This window comes from Zootoca vivipara, chromosome 6, assembly GCF_963506605.1.
Source record: "Zootoca vivipara chromosome 6, rZooViv1.1, whole genome shotgun sequence".
Lineage (NCBI taxonomy): Eukaryota > Metazoa > Chordata > Lepidosauria > Squamata > Lacertidae > Zootoca > Zootoca vivipara.
In genome coordinates this window covers 96,518,510-96,537,137 of record NC_083281.1, presented here as the reverse complement: position 1 = coordinate 96,537,137, position 18,628 = coordinate 96,518,510, and the positions used below count along the sequence as shown (strand labels likewise).

General features: G+C 50.1%; 1 protein-coding gene across 1 annotated transcript in view; it reads right to left on the bottom strand.

Annotated features, from left to right (window-relative positions):
* The window catches only part of FAM178B (family with sequence similarity 178 member B), a 181,936-nt gene that overhangs the window by 160,080 nt on the left and 3,228 nt on the right, over positions 1–18,628 (bottom strand). The window contains exons 3-5 of the mRNA XM_035118861.2: positions 16,778–17,799; positions 16,020–16,081; positions 10,358–10,480 (exon numbers count right to left, since the gene is read on the bottom strand). Coding sequence (XP_034974752.2) covers positions 10,358–10,480; positions 16,020–16,081; positions 16,778–17,799 — 1,207 coding nt within the window. The remainder of the gene's footprint in view (positions 1–10,357; positions 10,481–16,019; positions 16,082–16,777; positions 17,800–18,628) is intronic.

The window sequence follows — 18,628 nt, the reverse complement described above, 5'->3', positions numbered from 1 at the left end:
ACTTGCTGGGAACCACGAGAGGGGGGAGTGTTGCTCTTGTGCTCAGGTTCTGCTCCCTGGTTTCCCACAGGCACCTGGTTGGCCACTGTCAGAACAGAATGCTGGGCTAGAGGGGCCATGGGCCTGATCCAGCAGGCTCTTCTTTAGGCTTTTATGTCCCTCGAGCACAGCACTCTGTGCTGGTAGCAGGTCTCCAGGGTTTCAGGCTCCCCCCGAAGGTGCCGGGGATCAAGCCTGGGGTGTCTATATGCTCATTAGGTGCTCTGCCACTGAGCTCCAAGGCACAGGGTCACAGAAACAGGATGCCTCTCCTCACCTGCACAGAGGCGTAGGAAAAGGTGTGTGGTGGGGGCGGTCCACCCAGAGTGTCAACACTGAGGAGGGTGAAAAATTATCAACAATTACCACCTTCCACTCCAAGAGGTGGGCGGGGTTTGCAACCCGGCGTGGGGCTTCCCAGGTCCCGGATGCCACCCTCCTTGCCTTGGGGTCTTCACCCTGCCCCCAACCCAGCTGGCCAATTGGCTGAAGGCTGGGGGCGGGATGAAGGAAAGGAAAGGGCCGGTGCTGCTCAGACCAATCTCTTTTTTCAAAAAATTACTAATTTTTGTTGGATTTTTTAAAAACATAATTAAGCAAATAAACATACAATATAACAAATACACCAACCAACAAACACATACATAGAAAAAAAGAAAAAATTAAAAAACAAAAAAACAAACTTTAAAACATCCATTTTCAAATCATTATCTTGTAGACTACCCCTTCCCCCCTTTCTGATCTTCAATTTATAACCTTCTTTAGCAATATCCTTTATCATAATTTTCCAATCCTTAACTCAATTTTTCTTACATATATTATACTGCCCCCTCCCCCACCCCCTTCCCAAAGATCCCCCTGCCACCAAGGAATTCTCAGATGTAGAAGGACGGAGGAGGAGGCAGTCCTTTTTCTCATTGAAGCCCCCCACCCCACCCCTCATCCCAGCAACCCCCCCCCCCGCCACCAGAAGGTCCAAGACGAGGGGTGAAGAGTAGGGACACAGGGGAATTCCATTATTCCCTAATATCATAATTAATCTATTCTAACTCATTACCTAATTTTCCTTTTCATTTACACAATCTTAAAATATTTTCTTCCTTTAGCCTATACATCTCTTCCAAATTTCTTTCATATTCACTAAATTTTAATATACCGGTATATAATTAAATTCTCTTCAGACGATTTCCAATTTTATCCATCCTCTTCATAACAAATTACTTTCTCCCAATTAACACATTATTTCACAAATTTCACCCCATTCCCATTTTGCAATGTCTCCCCTCCCCCTCATTCCTGTTCTCCCGCTGCCACCTCCCCTGCCAAACCTCTATTCTTTCCAACCCACTCCTGACAGCTCCCCTTCCTATTTCCCTTACCCATTCTTCTTTTCTTCTCAACTGAAAATACAGTCTTCTTTCTTCCTTGAAAGCACAGTCTTTCATTTGCAGTTTTTGCTTATTTTCTTCTAAAACCATTTTTTATTCAAAGTTCACTTTAAAGTTTTTGAAACAGTCATCAACTTTTTTTACCTCTGCGTCCTCCCTTCCATTGTCCATTTCTTGCTGTTTTTCTTCTGTATCCTTTTTTCTTCAAAGTTCACTTTGCAGCCTTTAAAACAGTCACCAAGTTTTTTAACTTCAGAAATGCATGCTTTCAATTCCTGCTTGTTTTCTTGCATCAGTTTTATTATGTCCATATATTGACCATCTGTTATTGTGGCTGCCATCCCGACTTGAAGGTCACAACAGAGAGAAAACAGGATGTGGGGGGTGCATTCAGTGTCCCTGAATATAAAAGCGAAAGTGGAATGTCTCCTTCGTTTTTAAGCTGTCGCCATTTTCTTATGCAGCTATGACAATGGATGTCACTTTCTCAATCCAAATCCTCAGATTTCACAGGGATATAAATCAATGTAAATTTCCTCCCCCCTTCCCCTGCTTCTGGGGGGAAGATTTCAGTCCTGCCTTTGAAAGTTTAACTTCTTGCACTATTTTCTGGCTTAAGGTATATGTCCTTGCTTTCTATGACAATCAGTGGGAAAGGACCGACTTCCGATTTTTAAAATCCCTTTCCCGTGGCCAAATTCTCTTCGAATTAAATCCAATAACTCAAAGTACTCACGGTACCATCCTTTAGTAATTGTCCTTTGGAAGTATCAATCGCTGACGCCAATCAGTCCTGCAGCTTTGCGCTGTCAAAGGAAGTGTTAAATCCGTTTGCGCTGCAGCTCCAACCCCTTCGCTCTCGGGGGCTCAAAATAGAGCCTTTTCCGGGGAGGGGGGAGCTCACACTCCACGCTAGCCGGATGTCCATGTTCCCAAAAAGCTTGATTTGGGATTTATAAGGGGACCTGCTGCGCTGGAGCGGTGTCCCCAGCCTTTGACGCGCCGGATTTCGCTCCGACGAGCAAAACCCTGACGAAATGGCTGCGCGATCAACCGGAAGTCACTACTCAGACCAATCTCATTTTCTTCCCCTCCAGACTGACTTCCCAGGCCTCTGCAGCGGCCTGCCAAAGCCGAGGCCACTGTCTGTCCCACGCACCCCCTTTGGGCCCCAATTCCCCTCCGAGAAGCCCCTGCTGCCCCCCAAAGTGGAGGGCGCGGGACAATGGCACCGGGGCTGGCCCCATTTTGCCCGTGCGTGGCACTGGGAGGAGCAGCAGAGTGCCACCCTGGAGAAGCCGGCCTCCCCTTTGCCCCCAGTCTCCCCTCCATGAAGGCAGCATCTCCCTCAGCCAGCCACCCTACCAGTCTTCCCTGCCTGAATTTTTGGATTTATTATTCCAAAAATGAAACCTTCATCGGGTTGTAAAAATTAAGATTATATCAAGAATTATTCTTTCTGTAAAAAAGTGATTTAAATCGAGTCTGACTAACTAGTGATTTAAATTTTGATTTAAATCACATCCACCCTGCTCACCCAACTTTGGAAACGTAGCACAAAGGGCTCTGTTGTGCTTTGGCCTACCCTCTGATAGTCAATAAACCTGACAAAAAGGAGATATGTTGGCGGTTTGTCTTGCCCACCCTCCTAGTGTTCAGCCTATTCTGAAGCAGGTTACACCACCCTGGCCTAAAGGGATCAGGTTTGTAATTCGAGAGCGCTCTTGGATCTGGCATGATATGATACAACTAAAAAGACCAACCAATTTTGCTCAGGTTCGCTTTCCTGTGAGCCTAAACTGCTGCACCAGCATTTCTCTGGCTGGAGCTCTGGAGAAAGTGAGGAAGATTAACAGCAAACCACTGGATTGATTTTTCCTTAATCTCTGGTCCCAGCAGGGCTCCTGAACTGAGAACAGGAGAAGTAGGACAATGACTGCATGCAGAAAACAACTCCACTGACATGTTGCGATTGCGGATCTGTGCTGGTGCAATAAACTACCAGACACAGGGGGCCTCGCCTGGAAGGAGAACTGTGGATCTAAGCAAGGGGCCCTGCGGCCTTCCCTCTCCAATCCTGTGCAGAGCCAAAACAGAGGAGGCAGGGGAGAGCATGGGGCCAGCCCCACCATTAAGCCTCTCTCTCAGGACTCTTCCATTCCAATGGGGAGTTCCAGTCACAGATCTTCCACGTCATGTCAAGTCTGGCTCTTGGGCACCAAAATGAAGTCTTGAGGAATGGATGGAGCAGATGTTAGAACTGGGAAGACCCAGCTTGACATGAGTGGAGCTCAAATGTTTCCTCTTCAGCAACCTGGCAGCTGAACAGACTGCAGGTTTCGAGGAGCCCTCAAAAGCAGCTTCAGAACACGTGGTGGTCTAACATGGATAAGAATGGACAATTGCACTCAGTTATCCTTGTCTATCCTAGCCCAGATGAGCGATAAAGCAAGAAGGCTCCTGATTTCATCTCTGTCTTGGGGCACGAGACACAAATGGGCCTGTCCGTCTCATGTTCAGCGCTGTCCCGTTCCCATGACACGACTCCAGGGATGGGGGGAGGAAGGGAGCACCCCACTCTCAAAGTGGTGAAGCAGCTGCCTCTGAACTTTCCACAGTCATGCTTTGTGGGTGGAAATTGGGGTGCAACTCAGCTTGCAGAAATGGGGCTGCATGAGGTTAAAACCAGATCGAGCAAGAGGCCTCCAGACTACTCCTATGCCTTCTGCCTCTGTGCTGACCTCCCTATCTTTTAAAGTTTAGGTGGATATGTCTTAGGAGGCATCCTGTTTGCATCTTCCACCCCCAACACCTCTCTCGGACCTCAAGATGAGAGGCCACCCTGGATCTATCCAGAAGCAGCAAAGCATGGCTGATTTTCACTTCTCTAGATCAGTTAGCTTGGTTACAACTAGAAACTTTTCTATGCAGGTCTTTTACTTCCTACGACAAACAGCTATTGTTTCCCCGTGGTTGCGAAAGGTAAAGTCACCTCCCTAGCAAAATTCACAAAGCACAGTTTGTGCGCCCAAGTTCCATAGCACCCCCATTCATCCCCGCTGGAAAGTCCTGTGCAGTGGGAAACAGGGTGGGAAATACAAAACCCGTTCAGTGCTGGCAGCCTCTGCCCTTGCACCCCCCCCCTTTCATGGAGGAAAACTCTGGAGCTCAACTCTACAGGCCCTTTGGGGGGCCTAAACCCCAGCAAGGGCCCCCCTGCTGCACTGACCTCTAGCAGCAAGCCCACCCCCACATTGTTGTTTAGTTGTCTTAATCATGTTTGACTCTCCGTGACCCCATGAACTAGAGCATGCCTTGGAAACTCTCACTTCCTTCTCAAAACTTCTCCTTTTTTATGTCCATGGAGTTTTCTTGGCAAAATACTGGAGTGGTTTGCCAGTGGTTCTCCAGGTGGATCACATTTAGTCTAAACTCTCGGCCATGACCTCTTGGGTGGCCCTGCACGGCATAGCTCATAGCTTCGTGGAGTTATTCAAGCCCCTTCACCACGACATGAAGGGGGACCTCCACATATCCACCCACAAAAAGACAGGGAGGGGCCGCAGCTCTGTGACAGAGCCCATGCACTGCAGGCAGAAGGTCCCAGGTTGAAATCCGGGGAAGACCGACGCCCCAGAGACCCACAACCAGTCAGTGTGGTGCCAGCATAGAGTCAGGTGGACCAAGGGTGCTTGCAGATTGGGAGTCTGTGATCAACCCCCCCCCCCAAACCCCACAGAGGCTTCACCACCAAGGAATCCCCCAGAAAAGCACCATTAGCTGCCACAGGAATTAACACGCAAAAGCCTGGGAGAGAAAAGAAGAAATGTCCTCAGCTGGTGCCGCAAAGATAGGCAAACCTTCCCAAGGAGAACTCTTCCAAAAGAGGGGGTTCTCCTGAAAAGGTCTCTTGTCTTGCTCCCCCAGCCAAAAGGGAAAATCCTGGGAACTGCAGTTTATCCCCTACAGAGATCCAATTCCCAGCACTCTTAACAAACCACAGTTCCCAGAATTATTTGAGGGAAGCCATGTGTTTTAAGTGTGCTTTAAAAATCTGGCATCTTCCTGTCTTGCTAGCAGCAAAGATTTCTCATTGCCTGAGGCACAGAAGCGCCTCTGCCAGTCAGAGTAGACAGCACTGGGTTAGGCAGAGAAATGGCCAGACCTGGTAGAGAGTTCCTAAGACCTTCCACTCCTCACAAGTCCCTCCTTTGTCATCAGTCTCTTTTTAAATTATTATTTTGAGGAAACAGCTAGTGCATTCTGCATCTTACTGCATTCTGTGGGAATGGCAGCCATTCTCATCCCACAAGGGGTTAATTGCTTTTGATCTCAGGAACTGCAAATTCCTGCCTCCCCCCCTTCTTCCCCCCACTTTTTCTTTGACTGCAGCCTGACAAACCAATAACTCTTCTGCCAGGTCTCCGGATAATTGCCCACCTCCCTTGCTGGGATAATGAGATCTTGGATGAGGCGAGACCGGACCACTGCTGCAGTGCCAAGAGCTGGGGGGGGGGGGCTGGCACACCTGACTTGCTGCCATGACTCTTAGGGACCACTCCCCAGGTTCAATCAAGCAGCCTGTCTGGCAAAGGGCGACTGTAAAGCAACTGCCCTCCTCCCCTGGTGCTGAGTGGGCACCAGGATGGCACCCAATGGCTCCTGAAAGAGGGTAAAGAGGGGCCCCATAAACCTGGTCCCCCACATTCCCCCCCCCAGTTCAGCGCCTACCATCAAGGGCTGGGTGGGTGCCTGCATTCTTTGCTATTGTTGTCTAAACTCGATTTGCAGCAATACAACATGAAAGGAACTGAGTGGCAGAATGTGTGTTTGTTTTGCATACAGAAGGCGAAGCCCAGAAAAGACTTCTGCCTGAGGTTAGCAATCCAAGCAGAGTGTTTCATGTGGGTCAACGGCAGAAAGGCCTGGTCTCACTTATGCAGCAGCAGGGGAAGCTATGAGGGTCAGCAGTTAGCAGCAGGGCTGGGAAAGACGGCCTCTGCCCGGGACATAACAGGGCCAGCCAAGGTCTGGAAAAGATTCGGGCCCATTTCAGTGGCCATCTTGAATATCAAAGCCAAAGATGGAGGACAGAGGTTGAATCCGCCACTCAGCGCACAAAGTGCTCAAGACTCTTCGGGAGCAAAATGGGAAAGGGGGATCTGAATGCCCCTTCCCACCAGAATGACCTGCAAGGGAAGAGAGGGGCCTTCAGCCACTGCCCTCTCATTTTGTCCCCCCCCCCGGTCAGAACTAATGGAGCCAATCATTCCTATGGGGGCAGGAAAGCAACTTCATAGGAGGAGAAATGGAGGGTGTGGACAGAAAGCCTTTCCCTGCAAATGGCCCCCACTCCCCAATGTGGCTCCCAAAGCTTCTTTGGCCTCCTCCAGGCAACCCATTTATTCAGCACTCATCCTGACTTGCTCACACAAGGCTCTCGTGGAAGTTAGACAACAGGTCCCTCCAGGCACCCTTTTCATTTGGCATTTATTAGGATTTGGGGCAGCTGTGCACATTCCCCTTTCAATGCTGTTTGCCCCTGCAAAAGTTTTGGGGCGGACATACTGCTTTGCTTCCAGCTGCGTCTCACAGTTTCCTGCTGAATTCCTGTTAACTTTTTATGTAAGTCAATTTTTTGTCCTGCTTCTGCTCTGCTGCAGTGCAAGAGTGACCCCTCCAGACACCCATAATGCAGTAACACTGGGGAAATGTTTTACTTAGTTCGTCTCTAAGGTGCTACTGGAAGGGAAATTTTTATTTTATTTTATTGGGAAAACATCACAGGGCAACTAATGAAGCCTAGGGTTTGCCACTGATTCTTCCTTTTTCCCCAAACAGGAATTTTACCTTTGGGCAAGCCATTCAACCCCTGACCCAAGATGCAAACTCCTGAGGACCCTGGCACCCACAAATATTTTGCTGTGGGTGCCCAGCTTCCGCCCCTGGCCACCATTGTGTGCCGCTGCCTGCCGCCTTGCTTCTGATGCTCCAGCACCATGGCAGTGACTGGGCCATGCACCTCTGCCGTGGGGCCTCTGTTGGGGCCCACTGCAGCTGTGGACATGCTCCCTGGGTTGCAGCAGCAGCGGGCCCCACAACAGAAGCCCCACAGCAGAGGCCCTGGTCCAGTTGCCGCTGCTGCACCAGAGCACATGCCTTCGTGTCAGGACATCGAGCTGGGCACCTACAGCCTGGGGCCAAAGCCAGTGCCCCTGTATGGGCCTGGGCTGGCTGGGTTCTGCAAATGGATAGAACTGTCCCTGTGTTTCTGGCTTGCCCTTGTGTCCATGTGTGCACTTCCAAGGACTTACATTCCTTTGAACTCAGTGGATCTTAACTGGAGTAAATGCATGTGGGATCAGGCTTTAAGACTCTGGTCCTGGTACAGTGGTACCTCTGGTTAAGAACTTAATTCATTCCGGGAGTCCGTTCTTAACCTGAAACTGTTCTTAACCTGAAGCACCACTTTAGCTAAAAGGGCCTCCTGCTGCTGCCGCGCCGCCGGAGCACAATTTCTGTTCTCATCCTGAAGCAAAGTTCTTAACCTGAGCTACTATTTATGGGTTAGCGGAGTCTGTAACCTGAAGCGTCTGTAACCTGAAGCGTCTGTAACCCGAGGTACCACTGTACACAAATCAGGCTCAAATCCGTGTATACCAAATCAGGCTCAAAGGCCGAGTTGGGTAGGAATGAAAATGCCCGCTCACCGGGTCCTGGTGGTGGGCGAGGTTTGTGGCCCTATGCTGTCCTCCCGAGGCCCCACCGCTCTAGGGGCCATTGCACACCCCCCCTTTGGTTGCTGCAGAGACTTCTTGGTTCCCACCAAACCCAAATTTTGAATTGGTCAATGCACGGCAGCCTGGGGGGCGGGGCCAGAGGAGTGGAGGCTTCACTCTGGTCTGCTCCTTAGATTCAAAAGGGGGCCGGAGCTGATGCGGCCAGCGTAATAGGCCCCAGAGCGTCACCCACCTGGCCCTCCCCCTCCCTCTAATTGTATCCTTCCTTGCAGGCTAACCTTTCTCCTTCCAGGGTGTGGCTGTCTTTCAGAGCCAGGAAGGAATTTCCCCTCTTCTGCAGGTTTTGCCTTCCCCGTAGCAATTGCCACAACTTTGGCGGTTGTGGGCCTTGGAAGGAATCCTTTAGTCTAGCAATCGAAGAAGGGGTGGTGTGGTGACTCACCCCTTTTGCGACGGCAATATCAGGGTTCCCCGTTAGAGGGGTCCTGAGGGGAGTCTCTGACCACAAGAGCACAGCAGTCGGCCATAGAACTCCCCTCAGCAACGTGGAAGGGGGGCAACACACGTTTTGCCGGCTCCCCATATTCCTGATTGACTCTGTCTTGCTCAGATGCCCGGCAGGGGGCTGAGAGGGATACACGCCCAATGCCTAAGCCAACGTCTCCTACATTTGAAACCGAATAAAGTTGTGGCCATTAAATCCCAAATATGTTGTCATGTGTTTTCCTTGATCTGAGGTCTGTCTCCCGGAGTGGGGGTGGGGTGGGGGTGGGGGACTGCACCTGGGCATACAAATGTAAAATCCTTATAAATGTTGTAAGAAAATAAAGCACAATTTTAAACCAAGGTAAAGTTATAATAAAGGTGGGCAAAATAGATTAAATTACAAAGATAATACAACAATTTGATTTGTCAATTCGAATCAAAATCTGACCAAAATATTTATATAGCTAATAGCTGAAACCAAAATTGGTCAAAGACCAGTAGTCAAAATAGATAAACAAACTTGCAAAAAAGAAGTATAATACAGGCCTCCCCCCCCCTTATACGCGCGCTCTACTCACATACAACCACGTATATGCGCAGTGCTGGGAAATAATTAAATAATTCAACTCAAACCCAGAAGTGGTGGGAGAGAGCTGAAGAGTCCTTGTGGCTCACAAGGAGACCCTGTTTGGAGCCCAAAAAGGACATCATTGAAGGTGGACGAAGCCCCAAAGAGACTGGAAGCATATTGGGGCTTTGTTTAGGCTGCTCAGCCTCCCTGCCTAACAGCTGGTGTGCGGGGTGGCCCATGTGTCCTCCAGCCTGCTGCCAGCCCCAGAGCTCCAATTCTCGTGGTGGCTATTTTTGGGTACAGTATTTTTTGTATGGACTGAAGAGAGAGTGGCAGAGAGGGTACTTAAAGGGTGTTTAGAGGGTACTCCCCACGTTACGTGATTTCACTTATGTGCACAAGGGTTTGGAATGTAGCCCCCTTCACCAAGTTCACGTTTCCGGTTTCTTATTCCTTTTCAGCTCTGGCTGTGTTCACATGAGCCCCTTACAGCACAGTGAAGTTGCTGCCCCCCTGCTGCCCCCCAATGATGGGGCAAGGATGTCTCTACCATACGAGGAGGTGAACACATCTTGGCTAGAAACAAATAAAGAACAGCTTAGGGACTCCAGTTGGTGCAATGCTGATTTGAGAAATAATGTCAAACAGCAGTATTTTGTAATGAAGAACGGTATGCATATGCATTCGGGATAATGTGCTTGTGTGAACACGGATTAAAAACCCAGAACATTCCATGGAGTGCACAGTAAAAGGGGAGTGTGAAGGCAACCAGAGCCTCCGAGTTCTGTACATTCTGGGTAGTATATTCCTTCTCATGTTATACTTAGTCAGACCATGCGGTCCATCGAGCTCTGCACTGCCTACACTGACTGGCAGCAGCTCTCCAGGGTTTCAGGCAGGGATTGAATTGGGAACCTTTGGTCTGCAAGCCAGATGCTGTGGCCCCCCTGCAGCAGCACCTGCTCTCGCTATTGGCTTCCAACAGCCTGCTCGTCTTGTGTTATCTTTCCGCAGTCATCCAGCTAAACCTCGGAAGATGCTGCCCAACACCTGAAGTGCTCAAGGCGCCAAAAACAGGGCAGCCCTTCTCTGAGCGCTGAGCCCTTCCGACTCCCTGCTGCCCAGCTCATTACCTGCGGGCCTCGGGAGACAAGGTTGCATTCTCTTCCGTTGCCTCCACCAAACTGAACGAGTTGGAGAGCAGCAGTTTCTCCCCCAGGCTTCTTTCCAGCTCCTCATCTGCACGGGATTGTTCCCTAGAAAGCCACAGCAGCAGCAGCATGAGAATAGGGACCGCTGTTCCTGGGGCAGCGGGCAGAGGATTGAGTGTCATAGGTGGGCTTCATAAGGATCAGTAGACCAGCTTTGCCCAGGTTGCCAAACTCCAGGCCAGATGGCCTGCTTATTTATTATTGCATTTATATCGCATCTTTTCTCCAAAGAGCTCAAGGTGGTGCACCTCGCTTGACCCCACCCGCTCCATTGTTCTCCTCCCAACAACCCTGTGAGTTGGCTAAGCTAAGAGATGGTGGCTGGCCCAAGGTCACCCAGGGAGCTTCATGACCAAGTAGGGATCTGAACCCTGGTCTCCCAGGCCATAGTCCAACACTCTAACCGCTACACCACACTGGCTCTCGACTACAGCTTCCATCAGCCCCAGGTTAGCATGGCAATAGCATGCTGATGGGAGTTGTAGTCCAAAACATCCAGACTGGAGGGCCCCAGTTTAGGGAAGGCTGAAGCTCGAGAGCATGGAGAGTGTGTTGGAGTGGGAGCATGGCCAAAAGCCCTGGTGATGCCACATGGAGTGGGGGAAAGCACCTATTAAATCTCAGCAGTTGATGGAGAACGTGTTCATAGCTGATACAGGCACCCACTTCCTTTAAGCAAAAGAACTAGAAAACCTCAACACTATTGGAGAAACTGCTATGTAACTGGTTCATTTAGTTGTATGTGGTGGCAGCAAAACTGCTATGTTTCTTCTTTTTGGATAAAGGTGTTTCATGAGCCAAGCCTCACTGCAGAACAGACTATCTTCCTTGATCCCAAATTGCCCTTTTATCCTGCTCTGTGGCCGCCCAAGATCACATAGACCCCATTACCCACCTAAGGACTGCAGCAAAACTAACCATTGTCAAGTATTGGAAAACACTGAACACAAACTTGTTTGGGTCTCAACTTTGGGATTTAATTCTGATGGACAAATTAGTAACCCATGTTTCTAGAAAAATGGATGGGCAAGAAATTTGACACTTTTTATTAAAATTGGTATAAATTTATTAACTATGTGACAACTAAGGAACATAGTTTGATAAAAGAAGTGATGCATTAATTTAATTAAGTTCTTCTGTGGAAGTGGAGAGACGGGATTAGTTGGGGGGGGGGTTCTGTTGTGATTCTAGATTCTCAGTTCTCTTTGCTGTATTAACATCTGGGTGTTTTTAAAAAGAAGTGGGAGAACCCAACTTCAAAATCCCTCTAGCCAAACTGGCTAGCAACTCTGGGCTCCAAAGTGCAAGATGTGGCTTGGCTCACTATCATGAGCCAGCAAGAGCTATTTTCTTAACAGGTGCCGCCACCTCCCCGCTGTGCACATCTTTGACTGTGACACAATGAGTAGACAGTACAGTTGACCAACGACAGGATGCATAGAAAGCAATGCTGCCGAGCTGCAATCCAGAAATACGCTCTGCAGCTGTTAACTCAAGCAAGAAGAGGCTGCAGTGTTGCCCACCCTTTCTTCCCTCAGTCCTGCTCCATCAGCTCTCTTCTGCTGCCACCTGCTGCAAGCATGACAGAAATCATGGGGGAGAAAGCTATCAGTGGCTACTACCGTGTTTCCCCCTTTTTAAGCCGTAGTCATAATATAAGCCAGGGCAGGATTTTTAAACTTTGTAAAATTTAAGACATACCCCGAAAATAAGCCATAGGTCTACCTGCAGGGTCGGCGCCCAGCAGCGCCGCGCAGAGTGCTGGATCGAGGAGCCGGTCTGCAGGGTCAGCGTCCAGCAGCGCCGTGCTGGATTGAGGAGGTGGTGTTCCGTGTGGCGCTGCTGGGCGCCGACCCTGCAGGCCACTTCCTCGATCCGGTGCTCAGCGCAGCGCTGATCGGCGCCGACCCGGCAGGCCGCCGGATCCACTCTGCTGTAAAAAGCACAATAGCAATGGCGGCGGCAGCAGCAGCAATTAAAGGAAAGCTGAAGAACCTGAGTGAAAACGAGGAAGAACTGGATGAAAAGAGAGCAAAAGCGGCGGCCGCCCACGCCATTTCCCCACTTTGATTTTTTTCAAGGTGATCGAACGAAGCAATGTGGGAGCCTGATTGGCCTCGGATCGAGGCAGACCGCAGGGAAACCGCAGGGGGGGGAGCCGGGAAGCGGCACTCAGCGTCCGGCTGCAACTCTGCACCTACAGAAGCGAAGTTTCTGCAAGGCATCCAACATGGAAGGGCGAGTAGGGAGGCTGGAGGAGATGGGGGCGAGGATCGTGGCCCTGGTGCAGAGCGCACGTCGCAGGCACGCTGGGTCCTTTCCCTTTGGTGAGTGCCGGCCGGCGGCTCCCGGGCCCAAGGTTCTGCCTAGCGCCGGGGCTCCTGAGAAGCCTTGCGAGGGAGGAAAGGAGGTGAAGCCGAAGCCACTTCCACCGCCTCCTCCTCCTCCTCCCCCGCCTCCTCCTCCTCCCCCTTTGCCATCGCTGCCTCTTCTCCTCGCTGCAGCGTCTCCCGCTCCCGGGTCCCGCACACTGAAGCGCGGGCGGATGGAGGTTCACTCTGCACAGGATTGGGCTGCCCTATTGCCTTTAACCCTCTTGCGGAGCTGGAGGGAGGAAGCAATGCACAAAAGGAGGCGCAGGCATTTGATCCGACTGTGCGCTTTGGTTTGGGGATCTGCCGTTTGGGTCAGTTAACTTTCGTCCCCTCGCTTGCGCACAGTGCCATCCTGCGCATTCAGTGGCGCGCTTTACCCCCAGGGGAAATGTGTGCGGCGGCGGCGGCAGCAGCAGCAGGATCGCAGCCAAAGCTGGTCCCTGGCTGTCAGAGCCCCGCTGAACTCCACGGGGCTTTCTTCTGAGTTAGGAGCCATAGGATCGCGCTGCAAGTGGCTGGGACTCTGCAGCCTCCTCTGTTGTGCATTTAGAAGGAAACGACGCAGCAGTAGCGGCACGTCTTTATTTTTTGGGGCCATCTGATCTGGGCGTTTTTTTTAAAAAAAAAATCGAATAAATGTAGATTGCTGTACCATAAAAAAACAAGACATCCCCTGAAAATAAGCCATAGTGTGTTTTTTTAAGGAAAAATAAATATAAGACGGTGTCTTAAAAAGGGGGAAACACGGTAGCTGTGGAGGCTAAGCTCTGCCTTCACAATCAGGAGCAATGCTTCAGAATACAAGTTGCTGGAAACCCGAGGAGGGGAAAGGCATCTGGTTGGCCACAGTGAGGACAGGAACTTGCAGATGCAATCTCAGAGCCTCTGACCATAATATATGAGAATTCTTGGAGAACAAGGTTGTCCCCGTCTTCAAAGTGGGGAGAGAGGAACCAGGCAACTACCGGTCAGTCTGGTTGACGTCGATACCAGGAAAAGGCCTAGAACAGATAATTAAAGAGTCGGTCTGTGAGCAATTAGAAAAAGATGCTGTGGTTAGTAAGCGCCAGCATGGGTTTCTCAAAAGCAAGGCATGCAAGACTAATTTTATTTCTCCTTTTGATAAGAGTTACAAGCTTGATGGACTAGGGGAATGCTGTGGATGTAATGTACCTTGGTGTCCATAAGGCTTTCAACCAAGTCTCCCATGATCATCTTTCAGAGAAGCTGGTAAAATGTGGACTGGATGAGGTTACTCTTAAGCAGATTTGTAGCTTGATGCCTGACCAAACCCAAAGAGTGCTCATTAATGGTCCCTTGTCATTCTGGGGAAAAGTGGCAAGTGGGGTGCCACAGGGTGCCACCCCGCCGTTCAACATCTTTATAAACAACTTGGATGAAGGTGTTGAGGGATGCTCATCAATTTTGCAGATAACACCAAACTGGGAGACGAAGCCAAAGCCACAGAAGACAGAACTGAAATTCAAGATGACCTAAACAGATTGGAGAACTTGGCCCAAACTAACAAAATGAATTCCAATAGGGACAAATGTAAGGTTCTGCACTTAGGCAGGAAGAACCAGATGCACAAATATAGGATGGGGGACACTAGCAGTACCTGTGAAAAGGATCTAGGGGTCTTAGTGGACCACAAGCTTAACATGAGTCATCAGTGTGATGCAGGAGCAAAACATAAAAAATAAAAATGCTCATGCTATTCTAGGCTGCATCAACAGAAGTCTAGTGTCCAGGTCAAGGGAAGTAATAGCACTGCTCTGTTCTGCCTTGGTCAGACCACACCTGGAATACTACTGTGTCTAGTTCTGGGCACCAGTTTGAGATGGATGTTGCACATGGATGTTGACAAACATGTGCAGAGGAAGGTGCAGAGGAAACCAAGCCTTATGAGGAACAGTTGAAGGAGCTTGGTATGTTGAGCCCGGAAAAGAGGAGGCTGAGAGTAGATATGATAACCATCTTCAAATATCTCAAGGGCTGTCATATGGAAGAGGGAACAAGCTTGTTTTCTCCTGCTCTGGAGGGTAGGACTCAAACCAAGAAGAAGATTCCAACTAAACACCAGGAAGAACTTTCTGACGGTAGGAGCTGTTCAAGAGTGGAACAATCTCAAGAGGTTGGAGGTTTTTAAGCAGAGGTTAGAAGGCCACCAGGTCAGGGATTCTCTGGCTGTGATTCCCACATTGCAGGGGGTTGGGCTAGATGATCCTTGGTGTCCCTTCCAACTCTACAATTCTAGGATTCTAGGATGCTGGACTAGATGGGCCAGTGCCCTGATCCAACAGGCTCTTCTTAAGTTCTTGACTAAGCTGAGTCTTAGAAACCTTGATCAAGAAACCTCCCTTCCCTGATTTTAACACCCAATAAGGTCTGTATGGGTGGAGGTGGTCTTTCAGAAATTTTGGGCCTAAATGCTAGCATATGTCCACCCAGCTGAGCCTTGAGGTTCTGGGTAAAAACCTGAAAGCGAGAAGCCCAGCCACCTTTGGTTTATATCACAGCTCTTTATTCTCCTCCAATGATATGATTCCATAAAGTTACCATAAAAGCAGCCCTGAAACAGAAAAGCTCTCGGGTAGCTCTCCTGGAGCTCTCGAGATGGAGGCTTCATGGAACCACACACAGCAAGGAGGCTCTGAGATGTGCCAACCCCAGTCTCTTTCTGTGTCCTGACGGCAGGGCCCCTCTTGGCAACCTTTTCATTGGGCATTCCTGATGACTTGCCCTCATGATGGTATTGGGGTACTATACATGATTCCCCTTTCCCAGTAAAATTACCTGAGTACATGAGTTTATTGGGACAATTATACACAGTCCCACTTTCAACTCCACATGCAGAAGTTTCGGGGTGGACCTGCTGCTTCTTTCCCACTCAATCCATGTCCTGTAACTTTCTGCTGAAATTCTGTCCCTTTTCATACCTCAAGTGTTCCAGTTTTTTTGTCCCACCTCTGTTCTGCTACAGCTCAGGAGCCCCACCACCACCACCACCACCACCAATATGGCAATAAGGGGGATAACATGGGGGAAGCAGAATGAGGTGTGGATGGGTCCATTGCAGAAGACACACCAATAAACCTGAATGGAGGGGCCCACACAGCAATGAACACATGGCATGTGCAGGTTGCTTCAAGTTGTAGCTCCAAGACACAACATGCACCAGTGGGGTTCCATCCCTGAGTGAGCCTTACCTTTTCTCCTCAAGGAGCTTGTCAAGGCTGCTGAGATAACAGTCTGGCTCTGAAGAAAGGAGCTGGATGCAAAGGTGGAGGAGAAATGTGTCATTTGAGCAGATGAGGACAGAGCAGTGCTGCACAACTTGTGACCTACTAAACAGGGCTGGTGTTGGTACCTGGCATTGTGGGGCAGCTGCCAAGGACTCAGCAGGGACACATACATGACATGTACACATAAAAGCAGCAGCAACAGAATCTCAATGCTGCCCATGCAGGCCACCATTTTTGCTACATTGAAAGCATTGTAGATAATCAAAACAGCAGGTAGCTTGCAGCATAAAAAGCAGCACTGTGTCCACTGACGCCACCAGGGCATAGCTGCCAAGTTTTCCCTTTTCTCGCGAGGAAGCCTATTCAGCATAAGGGAAGATCCCTTAAAAAAAGGGATAACTTGGCAGCTATGCACCAGGGGGCTCCACCAAGAAAGGGCATTTAATACCCCCCCCCTCCTTTAAATCAAGATTGGCCCGGCCACACAACCCATGGCAGCCCACACAAAAGTTCAGTCGACTTCTGTGTTATTCTCCCTGCCTTCAACTATGGGGCTTAGTCTGCATCAGACACCTGGCCTGCTGCCCTTAACGGTGTCCAGGGACCTTGTGGGGTGCTACCTCTCTGACATCACACTGGTAAGGAAGATGGGCTACTGAACCAAACTAAGCCAACTCTATGCCATTACATTCAAAACCTCTAGTCCACAGAGTGTTACCTACTGTGTAAAGTTCCTCCGAGCCCAGATCTGAATTGCTCATCTGCAGGAGGTTTCTGAGAGACACAAGGTCACTGTCATCAGCGTCTTCATCCATGTCTGAGCCCGGAGCCAGTCTCCCTGGGTCACCTGAAAGCTCATCCGGGGAGGCTGAGATGCTGGAGGATGCCATCAGGACATGGGCAGGGCTGGGAAAAGAGGGATGCTCTGGGCCTGGGTCTTCCTCTTGGTCTGAATCATAGGGCAGCCTCACTGGGTCCCCAGAAAGCTCATTGGAGGATGCCGAGGCACTGCTTCTAAGGTAGGTGGCAGGTGGTGTGGCCATTGGATGGCTAGGAGAGGGTAAGAAAGGATACTCCAGCTCTAAGGCCCTCTGGGTGCTTGTCTGGGTTTGGCCCTCCAGCGGGGCTCCTTCCAGCTGCTCACTTGCCATGTGAAAGACACTGGCCATGGGGAGGGCAGGACCAACTCTCTCTGTCTCCAGAAGGGTTGCCTTCTTTGGCTGCAGGGTCACAGGCTCTTCCAGGAGCTGTGGCTGGTCCCCAGTGGGGAAAGAGGCCTTGGCTGGGGACTCCATCATATGCAGCTCAGCTGGCTCCTGGGTGATATCAGGCATCTCCTCCAAGCTTTGGTACTCAGAGGCGGGGTCTGGGGCTGGGCTCAAGGGTGGCAGGTCGTCATTGTACAGGAATTCAATGCGGGGTGGGGACCAGTCTGGAGGGAACATGGCGTCCTCTTGATCTTCCTCCAGTGGGGAGTCTGGGTTGCCCCACAGGCTGGAGCTGTGGCTGCTGTGGGATGCCTCCTCCAGGGGAGGTGCAGGGGGAAACAAATTAGGGAGACCGTGCTGATACAAAGAGAGGCCTTGCTGCCCCTCTTTGTTCCTGCAGCTGCTGCCAGGCCCCTTCTTCTGTCCCTGGCTGGGAGTTCCCAAGAAGCCTGTGTCTCTCTTGGACAAAAAGCGGGCTGCTGATGACCTGCATTTCTGGGACCTTTTTTCAATCTGCCGCAAAGTGGTCTGAGGCTCTGCAGAAGACAGGGAGAAAGAGAGAAAGAGAAGGCGGGGAGGGGGGAGTTAATGCTCTGGCAATTAGCAGGCTAGCACAGGGGAACAAACAAACAAAAGGTGCAATGGGCAGGGAGGACTGAGCACAGAATTCAACTTTCTAAGAATTTCGGGTTTGTATGTGTGGTTAGAATCTGGCCCTAAAGGCTGCAAATATATAACCAAAAGTGCCTGGACAGTGTCAGATAAGAAGTCAGAAGCCACCGGAGGAGTGGATGGATAAGATTTCTGTGGCCAAAGGACAGGACGTCTGTGCCCTGCTAAGTTCCTTGCCCCTTCACAAGCCAAGACTCTGGTAGACTTTGGGTGAATGCTGACACAGGAGCTTGAAGGGTTTGCATAAGCCCAGGATGCAAACAGACCCCACCATTCCCGTAGGTGAAGGTCTCAAAGAACCTTCCTAAAGATTAGAAACAGAACTGTAGAGATGGAAGAGACCCCAGGAGTCATCTAGTTTAACCCTCTGCAATGCAGGAATTGCAGCTCAAGAATCCCTGTCAGACAGCCATTCAAACTGTTAAAAAACTTCCAAAGGAGGAGAGCCCATCACCTTTAGAGGAAGTCTGTTTCACAGTCAAACAGCTCTTACCGTCAGAAAGTTCTTCCTAATGTTTAGCTGGAATATTCAGCTCTCCTGAGTCAAGATTCATCCCCTTAACTAAGTTGTTTCAGCTTCAGACCTAGACACATTTGTACTGATGGAGGGCAGTTTTACGAAGTTTCGGAAATGCTATATTGTTCCACTAGATTGGTGCTTCTAAGGGCACGTGTATTTTTTGAGAGAAGTGA